Genomic DNA, 14,010 nt, shown 5'->3' with positions numbered 1-14,010 from the left:
GTTAACCATTCTTGCCTCCTGTCTTCCAGGCTTACAGCTTCGCCATGGGCTGCTGGCCCAAGAATGGACTTCTAGACATGAACAAGGGCCTCAGCCTGCAACACATAGGCCGGCCCCACAGCGGCATTGGTCAGTCCCTCCACATATACCCCTGGCAGCTCAGTCAGTCCCCTGCCCGCATGCTCCAGTCCCCTGGTACACAGAGGGGTTCTGTGGCTCATTCTGTGCTCTAACGGGGTGCTTTCCATAGCTGGGGGGAGAGGGGAAGGAGGGTGGAGTGAGGGGAGAGTGTAACCAGACCATTGGAAAAGATCTCTCAAAACACTGTTTAGGAGGAGACTGGGGTCTGGTCTTTGGGTGGGTCACAGGTGGCCTTGGATTCAGGCCAAGATGTCCCTGGCCCTTCCTGCATCTCTGGTGGGTGATGTCCTCAGAGGGGTGGGCACATGTCAGCTTACCCACCCCCATGGAGCTAGAGGAGGCTGTTTAATATTGTTTCAAGTCTGTGGCTACTAAACTGGGCGATCAATGGGAGTTAAGGAGATGAATTATTTAAACCTCACCAGCTTTTAATTAGTCGGGGTCCTTCTGACCGATGGCTCCGTCCACAGGGTATTGACTCCCCCGCAGGAGCAGCAGCCTCCATTGAGCGATGCCTGGGTTGGGAGGGGCCACTTGGGGTACCAGGCGGTATGCACCCTCAGAGGGATTCCTGCCTGCGAGGAAGCTGGAGTGACTCTGCTTCTAGGCATTGGAGGCTCTGCTAACTTATGATATGGGTGGTGTGTGTGTGTGTGTGTGTGTGTGTGTGTGTGTGTGTAACAATATATCTGTGTACATTGTCCTGAGGGCATGTATCTGTATATTGAAGCAGCCATCAGCCTGTATGTGTATCCACCAGAAGGTGTGTCTGTTCATTTCTGTGTTTGTGATTTTATGTGTGTGAGCACATGTCATGCAAATGCTTTCAAGCAGGGTACCTGACAAGCATAGGCTTTGTTCCAGGTGGGGAGGAGCGGTGGCGGGGTATTCCTGGGAGGTGTTATGACATTATCATAACCTATGTACCTTTGGGGAGCTATGGTGGCGGAGAGGACTGGCAAGATACACCAAAAGGACCCAATCACCTGTTACATGCTAGCCCTTTATCCTTTTCACAGACATCACTGGTGCCTAGTGGGTACTGGGCATGCTGAGTGGAAGTGCTTGTCCTTAGGAAGGTCACATACTAGGAGGAGATAGAGATTGAATGGGGTACCCAGGGTACTGAGGGCTGTCATAGGAACACCCAGGCTACCCTAAGGGAGGATTCCCTTGTTCTCAGATGTCAACATGACTTCTACGGCTTTATTTACATCTCCCTGACCTCAGGAATGCCCCTCATCATTCTTGCTGGGACACCCCAAGGCTCTCGTGAGGTCCCGGGGGGAAGAGGAAGCAGTTAATAGGCCTAGAGAATTGGGAATGCCCCACAGCAGCTGGTGTTCCCTTCCACAGGAGGTATTCCATACAACCTAGAGAAGACCCCAAACCTAGCAAGGTGATATGCTTGGGAGGCCAGCAGGGAGCTTCCTAGTGAAGAAAACACTTGAGTCAGGAGATCCTTGAAGGATGAGTAGGAGTTTTGTAGATAGAAAAATCGGGGAAGGGGTTTCTCTTAAGGAGCAACTGCGCATACAAAAGCACAAAGGCATGTTGAAAACAAGTTAGATGCCTACAAGTAGTTTCCTGTGATTGGAGCAGGAGGGACATTTGGGTTAGGGAATAGCTGGGAAAGAAGTGGGGAAATAAGCAGGTCTTGAATGCCAGGTTAAAGGGTTGGCTCTTTTCATGAGGTTTTAAGGAGACAGGAAGTTTGTGAGAGAACAGCACTATCAAAGCTCTTATTCAGAATTGATGAGGCAGTGTATGCTGCACAAACTAGTTCTTAGTAGATGCTTAGTAAACTCTCTGGGATGGGGCAGCTGAATGAGCAAGTGAGTAGATGAATCACTGGGATGGGAAAGGGAGGAACCAGAGAATGAGGATCCGTGAGAAGACTTGTGCTGGCCCAGGCAGGGAGGGACTGCAAATAATGGAGTCTGGCTGGTAGGAGGGACCAGTGGGACCGAGTCAGTGGGACTACCCTGCTTCTGTGGATGTGTCCCAGGTGTGTTTGTGAGAGGAAGAGGCTCCTTCTTCCCACTCTGTTACGACTCCTGAGATGTTCCTCTCCTCTTCAGGGAAGAAGGTTTTTCCATCTGGGTGGGCCACACGGGACAATCCAAGGATATGAGTCACAACGGACTAAGGGCTTTGGAACCAAAGGGAGTTCTGGCTCTACCAGCCAGAGCTCTGTGACCCTAGACAAGGGAGAATGCCAGTGCCTCTCAGGGCTGTTGGGGAGGTTCAATAAAGCTGCCTGTGTAAAGGACTTATGCGGTGTCTGGCCTGGCACACAGTGGGTGTTCAAGGAGTCCCCTCTTCTGTGGCCCTGGCAACACCAGGGCCTCCCTAGGGCACTGGGGGTTCCTGGCACTGGGTCTTTGTATCTCTGAATGTAGAGGGCTGCCCTGCCAGCTCCTAGCTGGCTCTGAGGTGTGGGTGAGGGTGCTTGGAGGGGAGGGAGGATGCAGGGCATTAATTGGGCTGGGAGAGGCGGGGAGGGGAGGCGTTGGTTTTGAGCAGTGAGGTTAATGGCCCTCGCGCCAAAGAGACAGCTTTAATGAGCTTCAGCTGGCGGTGCCCCGAGTTACTGTGCGTGCTAAAAGGGTCGCGCTGTAAGAGTTTGATGTGGACTGTTTCCCAGCCCTGGGGTCAAGGGTCAGCTCCTGTCACTGGCCACTCAGGCTGGTCCTCAGTGACATAGTGCTAATTAACTGCGTGAGGAGCTGCCAGCCTGGAGTGGGGAGTGGTATGCATATTGGGAGTGGGGGGGCGGCATTGGTGATGCTGGGCAAGGGTCCCTCAGATCCCAGAGCTTAGTCATCTCTGGGATATGCTTGGCTCTCCCACAGTGCTATGTTGGGAAGGAGGAGGGGGGCATTGGCTCTGTGTGCAAATCACCAATGACCCTAGGCCCTAGAGAGATCTCCTGAGCCTCTTTTCTAAGGTATGCGTGGCAGGGAGAGTTTGTTAGGCCTAGCTGGTGGGGACTCCTGCTAAGGTCTGGGTGGTGGTTGGCCCTGAGAGAGCAAGGAGCAGTATGCTAGAGGGTGAGGCAGATGGCCCGGGGCTGCAGGGTAGGCTGTAGGAGGGGAGAGGGCCCACTGGGATGGATGTTTGTGGCTGAGCTGTTGAGGAGGAGCCATGGGAGCCTCCTGGCAGAGGAGTGACCTGGTCAGAGATGGGCTTCAATTAGAGCGGTCTGAGAGTTTGTGCAGGGAGGACTAGCGAGGAGAAACTGCAGAGGGGAAGGCTTGGTAAAGTGCGTGGATGGTAAAGTGATAGTTAATTCAGAGCCAGCAGTAGCCATGGGAATGGAGGTAGTGGACTGGGTCATTGTAGGTTTACTTTGCACCTTTTATGTGTCAGGAACTGTGATAGTTGTATTGGTGAAGATGATAGAGTGCCCTGCCCCCACAGAGTTCACAGGTATGGTTGTCAGGACAGACACAGTTGGCCCTATAGGTAGGGTAAGGGATGGAGGCAGTGGAGCTCCAGGCAGAAAGAGGGTGTGAGGGAGCTGTCAGCCTGGCCTCTTAGTCAGGAGAGGAATACTTTCTGCAGGAGTGGTGGACTTGGCCTTGGGAGCCTGGGGAACAGGGTGGTATAGAGCGGGTTGTGAGTGAAGAGGGACTGCATGTACGTAGAACTGCTGACGTCCATGTTAGCAGTGGGCTCTTTCTACATCCTTGGTTTGGACCAAAGGCTCTGAGGCAGAGCAGCCTCCACAGGGGACTTCTGAGAGCTGTGTCGTGATTTTGTTTCTGCAAAGGGTCAGCAAGGGATTCACATTATTTGGGGGTACTTTTTATTAACTAATACAATTTTCATACCAGTTTTATAGAAGGCAGGCATTATCATTCCCATTTTATAGGTTAGGAAGCTGAGACTCACCTGAGTTAAGTGACTCACCTGAGGTGACACAGCCAGTTGAATTGAAGAGCCAGGACTCAAACCCAGGTCCATCTGAGTGCAGAGTCTGTGTTCCTACCACTGTGCTGAACTAGGAAGCACCTTTTTGGTGTCGGGCTTTGTGCTCTCAACAGAAATGATGAGGAAGAACACAAGCTCACTTCCATCATTTCCCTCAGTTAATGTTAAACATACAGCCCTTGACAAAGCCTTGGTGGCAGCAGCTGAGGAAGAAAGGAAAGGAGGCATTGCAACCCTTTCACCCTTGCTACAGACCCTCAGAGCCAGAGTCTTTCAGGCTCTGACAGTTATAATTCTAATTTGTTTGCTGTCCACCCTCCCTGGACCGGGAGAATCCCACCCATTTTCTAGAGGCCACCTCTTCTGGGACTCTTGCCTGGCCTTCCTAGGGTGAATGTACAGAATACACCCTTGGACCTCACTTCTATTTTGTGGGGGTGATGTTCAGGCCCTACGTATTTGATCTCTGTAACTAACAGCAGGACCCAGGCCTTCTTCCCTTCTTCCTTTTTGGAAATCTGCACTGGAAATGTTAGTAAAATTTCACCTGTTGTTGGGACATGGAGGCCCCACAGATTGCTGATTTCAGCTGGCTGGGAGAATAACTGGACCTTCCCTGATGCCTCACTGGGTGGTCCTGTCTTCCTAGTTCCTTAGCCCCTCTGTTCAGGTCCTCAGGAGGGATGGCCAGACACTAAGTGGGCCCTCAGGAGCCTGTTGCCCGGTGTGGTTTGGCAAGGAGCTGGGCTGGCAGGTGGCAAGGTGGGGGCCTGGCCCAGGGGGGCAGTACTGGCCTGTGGTCTCCCCTGAAGGAGTAGGGTGTCTATCAAGAGTCCAGTCAGAGCGCATTAGCTCTGTGACATGGATCTCATTAGCTCCCGTGAGAGGTGTCACTGCAGGAGAATCATCTGCTCAGGGAGACGCTTGTACCAAAAGGAAGAAAGGACAGTGACAGCCTTTTCTCTGCCGCCTCTGCCGCCACGCTCCCTGGGCCGCCCGCCCTCCTCCTCGTGGGGGGGTGGGGGTGCTGGCTAATGAGCTCGTCTACAGTACAGCTTTGCCTTCCCCTCCTTGAAGTTCCCCAGGTCCCTCTGAAGACCTCAGGCCCGGGATTAGCACACACCAAACGCCAGCCCCCCTCTTGCCCAGCAGGGAGTTCCTTCTGATCACCCTGCTCTGCTACCATCGGCAAGGGAAAGGAGGTGGGGCCAAGACAGAGCCACTGTGGCTGGCAGGGAGGGGGCTTTCACCTGCCTCCCTTGACAGAGTGACCATGTCCACTTCTCTGCAGTGGGCTCTTTCTTTCCTGAGTTGCAATTTTATCCTCCCCTTCCCTTTCCCCATGACATCTATCCGGGCAGCGTCCCCATCCCTATCGGAAATGCTTCTCCCACAACACGGCAGAATGTGGGGACAGTGGCCAAGGGTTCCGTGGGTAACATTTAGATCTAACCTAAGACTTTCTGGCTGAGCTAGAGGGCTTCAGAATCAGCTAGAGAAGTCTTGGCTTCAGATGACCTGAGGGTAGTGAAGTATTGATATAAGGCCCCTGTAGACCTACTAGCCCTCTCCCTGGCTGTCCCAGAGAGGCAGAGAGAGGTGCTGCATACATACACACACACACGCCCACCCGCTCTCTCCAGCCATCTTCAGGGTTGGGACAGGAGGAGTCGGAGACAGTTGAAGTATGTGCTTCCCTGGTACTACCCCCACCCCTACCTCCCCACTCCTGTCCAGTTCTTTCTGGTGTGGCCCAGAGAAAGTGAGCAGATGGGGCATGGATGGCCATGAGAGGGGATAACTCTCCAGTCATCACCAGCGCCTCCACTAGCCTGCCTGGAGGCAGTATTCACCTGGAGGAGTACTCCTTCCTTCCTGAGCTGGCATCTTTGGAGCCCCTAGGACATCTGAAGAATTGGTCCTTGCCAGACACCAGGCTCTAGTCTTCTGTAGCAACCACAGATAGAAAAATGGGTAGACAGATGGACAAGTGGACTGACGGATGGAAGGGGGAAGGTTCTGGTGTATGTATGTATATGTTCTGTGTGTGTGATGCACCAGGAGGTACAATCTTTGTTTCCCTACCTTCCTAGCCTCGGGCCCTGGCCTGGCCTCCCCTTGTCTCTCTCTGTATCTCCTGTCAAACCATCGCAGACGTAAATGACAAAGAAATCAGAAAGACAGATCAATGCCGGCCAAATTAGCACTTGCAGATAGACTGTGCGGGGATGTCAGCGCCCTGACCCCTGGTGATCTTGCAGCCTCCACTGCTGATATTATGCAAATTGCATCCATCTGGCAGGACCTGCGTGCTGGCTGCTCCTACTCAGAGGAGTAATGGGCTGGGGGGTGGGCGGGAGTGTTAGAGCAAGAGTCGGTGGAGTGAGTGTGTGCGTGTATGTGCATGTGTGAGCATGTGCTTGAGTGTGTGAGGGTGTGTGGTGCCCACCAAGCACTGGGCGGTGATGGAGTGATTGACAGGGCAGATAAGGGGCTGCATTGGATTCCTTTGGGCTGGGGGATTAGGAGCAGCCACAGATGGGAGATAACTGGACTTCATTTCAGTTTATTTTCCTCCTTATCCCCGCTCCCCACCTTCACTGCCCGAAAAACACAATCTCTGTAGTTTGCGTTTTCATCAATATTTGCAAGTCATTACCACTGGTTTAAGGTGAGAGACAATGTCAGGGCCCAGACCAGGCCAGCCCCTCCCCCAATCACATACAGGTCTCGTATCCTGAAAATGAGCGCCTTCACTCTTGTGGTGTTCCAGCATCCCTCCTCCCAGGCCAATAGTACTCCTGGGATGGGCCTCACCTCATGGACCAGCCCCAGACCTGCTCAGCTGACCTAATGCCACCTGGCAGTTTTCAGCCTGGCCCTGCCCTTGCCACCTGAAGCTGCTGTGTGACACCCCTGCCCCCAAGCATAGGCTCCAGCATAGGGGATTCTGCCCCTGGTATTAGCTGTGCCTCTGGGAGCTGCTCTCCTCTTCTGCAGGGCTCTGGAGCCTTCCCCACAGCTCCTCCTGTCCTTAACACTGGTGACCAGGGCCCAGACCCCACCTGAGCAAAGTGGGGCTGTGGCCTATGGAGAGGGCAACTTGGTCTGAATTGCCCATCAACACCAGTATCCTTCCACATTTGCTGAGCGCCAGATGTAGCACAGAGGAGTTTACATCTGTTATCTCATTGACTTCCCAAACCCTGTGAGACGGGGGCTGTTACCACTACTCTGTGTGAGGAAGCTGAAGCTAAAGAAGGTTATCGTTCACCCAAGGCTGCAGAGCAAGGATGTGGGAGAGCTGGGATTTAAACGTACATCTAAGCTCAGAGCTCTTGACCACCAAGCTCTGCTGCTTCACTGCAGGCGCAGCGGCCCTGACACTCATAGCTCAGCATGCCTGGGTGCATTGAAGGGAACCACCCTTGTACAGTGGGCAGACACATTCCTTCTGCTCCCAGCCTCTCAGCACAGACCCTGACCCAGACCAGGCCCCCTGCCTGGCTGAACCAGACCAAAAGGGAGGATTCAAACACATCCCGCCCTCAGGAGCAGTGTGTCTCAGACAGTCGGGCTGTAGCAAGAAGGACGCACAGAGGACAGAACGCGCCCAGCGGCTGAGCCAGCCCAGGGATATGTCACCACATGTGGCATTCAGGCCCCTGCAGCTCAAGGAGAGGGGCTGAGCAGCTCAGTCTAGGCAGCCATAGTGGCAGAGGGTATAGCTGTCCTAGGGGCCCCTCCAAAACTGGGTCCCCACTGTACCCTCCCACCAGGCAGGGTTGGGAGCTGGGAGTGCTAGGGACATGTCCGGGGACACGTGTGCAAGGGGAGTTTGTCCTAATGAGGAGAACATGGCTGCTAGTTAGGCGAGGGGCGGGCGGGGAGCCGCAGAGCTGATTGAAGGCAGGGGCAGGGGTCAGACAATTAGGCCCAGATCCGGCCGTTTGATGTGAGTTCTGAGGCCTCAAAGCCTCCCTTCAGCCCGCTCCCTTCACTCCCTCCTCTCCCTCCTCTTTCCTTTCTTCTTCTGCCCAAAGGCAGGAAAGATGGAAACGCTTACTCTCACTGTTACTATTATTAAACTCTGCGGCAGGCCAGCCAGACCCCAGGACTCCTGCCCACAGGGGGCACCCCAGGCCCCCAGAAGGCTTCTTGGGCCCCAGGGACATCTGGCCAGAAGCCAAGACCAACCTGAGGGCAGGGATGAGCTGAGCCCCCAGAACAGGGTAACCTTGCTCCCTTTCTTGCTTGGGAGGCAGGAATGAGTAGGGCTGCGCAGTGGAGGTTGGGGCCTGCAGCCACCCAGTTATTTTCTGTTGTGTCCAGGGTTTGAGGGTGAAAGTGTGGTTCATTCACACACATAGCCTGTCAAACAAACAGTTGTTTGCAGCAGTCACGCCAAAACCTTGCCCTGCAAGATAAAGATACAGAGAGCCACACAGACCTACAGTGCTATCACACTCACACACCACAGCAGAGTGCCCCCCGCCCCACGTGGCCCCCATGTAATAGTCACACATACCATCCCAGGGTCCCCTACTTTAGTCATACCCAAGGTCTTGCACAAAAGCCCTGTCTCGAGCAGAGCCCTGGGAACTTCACCCCNCCCTTCCTGTCTCACATCCTGGGAAATAAGCCTAGAGAGCAGGTACTGACCAGTGAGTGGGAGGAAGCCAGATTGGGGAAGGGGGGGCAGTAGGGAGAGGGAGGGTGGGAGCAGAGATAAATGTTAGCTCATTTCTTCCGTAATTAGTTACTCCCTCATCCCCGCGTTGTAATTGTGAACAAGCTGTAATGTTTAATTAGTCTGTAAATGAAACCCCAATTTCATAATGTCCTGGCTGACAGGGCTAAGTGAGCAGGGGAGGAGGCAGCAGGGAGGTAATAGGGAGGGCCTGTGGGGGGATGTGCGGGGGGTTCGGGGTGGGGGGCCTTGCAGGATCACCTCCTTTTCTCTTCAGCCCCAGCCTGGCCTCTGTCTGGGGACACTCCGTGACAGGGTCTAGTACTTGCACTCCTGCCTCTACCGTCCTCCACTGGCCCTCCTTACCAGAAAGAAGAGAGGGAAGGGAAGACTGCTGGCACCCTTCTCCCTTTCCTACCTCCCCTCCAGTTCTCTGGCTGGGATGCCACAATCATAGCCCAACCTAGAAGGTTGGCTATGGGGGCCCAGGTCTTGTGACTCCAGCAAAGAGGACCCTCTTCAAACCATCCTCCTAAGAGGCCTTTGCTTGTCACTTGGACCTCAGGATCTGGTCCTATACCTGAAGGAACCAGTGATTGGGACAGGATAGGCCCCTCCCCCTCCAGTCCCACTGCCAAGCGGAATCCAGCATCAGTGCCAGGCTGACACCCCAGGCCAGACCTTACTCTCGTTGGGTATCACCGCAGACTGTGATAAACTGGAGCTGCCGCAGGGGGGAGCCCCCGGCCCCACCGCTGTCTCATCCATCGGTCTCACTGTCTCCCCCACAACATCCTCACCGCCTGCACACGCCCCCACCCCGCCTGCTGCAGCCATAAATCTCAATTTACGAGGGCGGCTCTGGTGGGGGAAGGAGGCAGCGCCACTAATGACGGCTCCTCAGCCGGATTTTTCATGTTGCACAGTCATAAATTTTTAAGAACAGCATGGGCAGCACGTTAGCGAGTTATCGAGGCTGCCTCCGTGCTGGCTGCCTAGCTCCAAGGGAGCAGAGAACCAGGCAGGGCAGAGGACGTGTTTGGGGCTGAGGCGGGGCCCAGCAGCCAGCCAGACTAGTCTGAAGGTAATGGCATGGCTGGGCCGAGCAGGCGGGCCAGCATGAGCATCTGCACGGGGTGGGGCAGTACTGCCAGAGCAGCCAGTAGCCAAGGATGGGCACACGGGTGGGAACAGGCGTGTGGGCACACAGACCGTGGCGTCTGGAGGTGCTGATGGATGCCTCTGCTCCAGGACTTGACACCATGATGTACAGGGAGCCTGGAGACATATGGATTTTCAAAGTGGCCGCTTTGAACAGAATTACAAACCCTGACCATGTGCACAGTGAGGCCTCTGCCCTGGCAGAGCTGCACTTGGTTCATCAACGAGGTACCTTTTGAGATGATTCCTGAGAACTAGGGTCCCTGGAGCCACCAAGGAAGATCCCTGGGGAGATACCCACAGAGGGGCAGACCTATGAATGTGCTGGAGCCAGGAGCCTGGAACCAGGATGACCTTGTTCTAGTTAGGGCTCATCGCTTCCAGGCTGTGTGGTCCTGGGTAAGTCATTCACCACCCCGGGCCTCTGTCTCTTCCTCTTTAAAATGGGATCGATGATGGCTTCTACCTCCCAGGCTTGCTATAATGCCCGAGTCTATTTTAAATCTCTGGAAACGTTTTAAAGGGAATGTCTGGGGAAAAGATCTTTGTGGGGGATAGTGGGGCATTCACTTCTGTTCAGTCATTCATTCGGAAGATATTTCCTGAGGTCTGGGTACCCAGTCCAGTGCTGGGTTTCAGAGGTGAGGGAGGTTTCTTCCTGGGAGGTGATATGAGCACTTGTGGCTGAGGCAGGTCAGTGTTCCTAGCGCTGTGCCTGGTCCACATGCAGAGTCAGTGGGCCAGATCCAGCCCTGTCCTGCCATGGGCACACCTGAGTTGTGACGCCCACACAGGCCTTCTCATAAGCCCTAGGTGAATGCTCACCTGAGTTTCCTAGTCTGCAGTTGAGGGTTAATGATCTTGACCATGTCTCAGGAGCCACAAGCAGAAGGTCAAGAAATCAGACATTGCTCAAGTCAGCAGAAGTGGTGTGAGTGCACATAACAGGTGTTCAGGATGAGTCCATGGTAATCCACCAGGACAAATGCTGGTCAGTTAGGGAGAAGAGCATCCTGAGCTGGGCCTTGCTGGCCATGTTCAGGCCACTCTCTTCATGCCCCCAGCACTCCAGCACACAAAGTCCTCCCCCACTTTCTGGAAACTGCCATTCCTTCTCTCACCTCGGGGCCTTCCCATATGGCTTTTTTGTCCTTGGGAGCCCCTCATTTCCATCCCTTGTCTTGATTAACTCCTGCTCATCCTTCAGAGCACAACTCAAAGTTTGTTTCCCCAAGGAAGCCTTCCCTGACCCCTTGATGTGGTCAGGTCCTCCCTTGTGCACAGCTTCCTAACACCTAGCACTCTCCCTGCACAGCATTCCCTCACAATCGTAAGAAATAGTCACTTAATGCCTCTCTCCCCAACTGGATTGTAAGTTTCCTGAGGGCAGGAACTTATGTCTGTTTGTTTAGCTTATATCCCCAAAGGGTAATGTTGAGACTGACTCATGTAGGCAGATAGTAAATAAAATGTGGTGTTTTGAATTACATAGAGCCGGGGTGGCCCTGGCCCACCCCTGGGTGCCAGGGCAGTGGGAGGCAGCTAGGGCAGTGCCTGGAGCTGAGGTGCTTCCCATTAGTCCTCATGATTAATTCACAGCCACACTGTGATGGAGTGGGCTTGTCCCCAGTCAGCGCCTCCGCTGGGGCCCACCTGTTAGCGACAAACAAACAAAGGGGATAAATAATGCATTGGGAGCTGAGCCAGGCAAGGCGGCGGTATTGAAATTAATAGGGATTAGCTGAGCAGCTTGAGGATGAAATATTTACCAGGTGGGACTGGGCTTAGGGAGGGCAGCCCGCCTTGCAGAGTCCCCAGGCACAGCCAAGCCCTTCTCCAGGGCATCATTGGCTAGGGCTGGGGAGGCCCAACACCACTACTACCACCCCCAGATGCCTTGGTTTACTGAACACACTGGTGGCTGGACTGCTGAGAGCTCAGGTCCCAGCCAGTGTCCTGGCCCCGCAGGTCTTGGGAGAAAGCAAGATACTAGGAAGGAGTGGCGATGGGGAAGGGGCTGAAGCCCTCTGTACTTTGGAAGCTGGGAACAAGGACCTTGACTAATTTTCAAGACCTGGGCATGTCTAGGCTTCAGGCAACATGTCAGGGCTGGAGTAGGTTTGCCACCCTTCCCTCTTTTCTTCCAGTTCTTCCTTTCTTCCACTTAATACGTGTTTACTGAGGGCCTCTCCACAGGTAACATTAATGCCCTCGGGTTTGTGGTCTAGCGGGAGGTGACAGAGGCCATTAACAATGGAGGAACATTGGATGCTATGAAAACACATAGGATTCCTAACACAAACATGAGGGCCCAGGTAAGGCACTTTAGGAAATGATAGCAGCGACTGTCCAGACAGAAGGAAGAGCATGTGAAAAAGCTGAAAAGCAAAAGAGCCTGAACTCGGCGCTCCAGCAGAAGAGTGGGGAAGATGAGGCCTGAGAGGGAAACCTGGGCAGATCTCTGGAACTTTATAAAGAAGTTTGGACACTGTCCCGAGAGCAGTGAAGTGCTGCTGTTGGAGGCAGTTGTTGTTTTAATTATGAACCCTTTAACTTTTTACTTTGAACTAATTTTACATTGTAGAAAAGTTCTAAACATCTCTTACTTAGTTTCCCCTAATGTTAGCTATCTCACATAATCACAGTACAATTACTAGCACCAGGAAATGAACATGTGTACTATACTGTTAGCTAAACTGAAGGTCTTATGTGGATTTCACTGGTGTTTCCAATGCTGTCCTTTTTCTGTTCCAGGATCATTGAGGGGTTTTAAGACAGGGAGTGAAATGACCAGATTTGTGGCTTAGAAGGGGACACCATGGAGGAGATTGGCAGGGGCACTGCTGTCTCCTAGGTGAGAGGTGGTGGTACCTGGACCAGGGCGGTGGTAGTGGGAATATAGGTTGAGAAATCACTGGGAAATATATGGTGGATAAAGCTGGATAAGTTTGCCCAGGTTGAAAGTAGAAAGTGGCAAGAGAAGGGGGCCAGTGGCAGCTCTAACACCCACTTTGTAGGGATGATCAGAAGAAAGCCGAGTACAGAGAAGCTGGAGGAGTTGGATAGAGAGGGAAAGTGCTGTCACTGAACCCAAGGGAGGAGAGTTTCAGGGCATGAATTAGGGGCCATCAAAACCTGAAAAGCTGCCCCTGGACTTCAGCCCTGTGAGGTCGTAGGGATCATTAGAGAAAGCGGTTCGGTAAGACTCAGGTGGGGAAATCAGATTGCAGGGTAGGAAGTGAGGAAATGAGACTTTGAGCGATGGTTAACCTGGTTAGCCGTTAGCCAGGAAGTTTGGCTATGAAAAGGAGAGATTGGATAATGAGACCTTTAGGGTTAACTGGAAAGTTCGGTTGTGAACAGGAGAGATTAGGTACCAGCCACTTGGAAAAAGGAGTTAAGGCAAAGTTGTTTTTAAAGATGGGAGAGATTTGGAGTGCCTGAGTGGCTTAGTCGGTTAAGCAACCAACTCTTGGTTTCGGCTCGGGTCATGATCTCACATTTTCGTGGGTTCAAGCCCAGCATCAGGCTCTATACTACCAGTGCAGAGCCTGCTTGGGATTCTCTATCTCTCCCTCGCTTTCTACCCCTCCCCCACTCTCACTGTCTCTGTCTCTCTCAAAATAAATGAATAAACTTAAACAAATTTAAAGATGGGAGAGATTTGGTATATTTACATGCTTATATGAAGAAAGCAGTGCAGAAAAACAGTTGAGGCTATATCAGAGAGAAAGGAGGTTTCTCATCACATAAGGCCCCCTGAAAAGGAAGGGGAATGGAGAACCCGGTGGAGTGAGGGTGGGCTTTAGAAGTGCTGGCAGGACGCACCCTTGCTCTTAACAGGTGAGAGGAGAGGGCCTTCTGTGTTTCCTGTGAAGTAGGACACAAAACTGCAGGAGAGGGATGGGGGTGGGGTGAGGGGAGGGAGACTTGAGAATGGTGGAAAGCAGAGAATGGAGAGAGAGAGCACGCACACTGATCAGGAACATAGGAGATTGGCTGGGAAGTTTTATACACCCTGTTGAGGTTGAGGACTATGATTTTATGAATGTCCCTAATCTGCATGTTTGCAGTGTGCTCTA

General features: G+C 53.2%; 1 protein-coding gene across 5 annotated transcripts in view; it reads left to right on the top strand.

Annotated features, from left to right (window-relative positions):
* Positions 1-14,010, top strand: part of ERI3 (ERI1 exoribonuclease family member 3) — a 128,601-nt gene that overhangs the window by 102,478 nt on the left and 12,113 nt on the right. For 4 of the 5 annotated variants that reach the window (XM_077752070.1, XM_077752071.1, XM_077752067.1 and 1 more), the window contains one exon: positions 30-129. The exons of the other annotated variant lie outside the window; for it this stretch is intronic. In XM_077752070.1, coding sequence (XP_077608196.1) covers positions 30-129 — 100 coding nt within the window. The remainder of the gene's footprint in view (positions 1-29; positions 130-14,010) is intronic. 5 annotated transcript variants of the gene reach the window in all.

The sequence above is a fragment of the Crocuta crocuta genome, unplaced genomic scaffold (genome assembly GCF_008692635.1).
Source record: "Crocuta crocuta isolate KB4526 unplaced genomic scaffold, BGI_CrCroc_1.0 scaffold367, whole genome shotgun sequence".
NCBI classification, from domain to species: Eukaryota; Metazoa; Chordata; class Mammalia; order Carnivora; family Hyaenidae; genus Crocuta; species Crocuta crocuta.
This window is presented reverse-complemented; position numbering and strand designations above follow the sequence as displayed.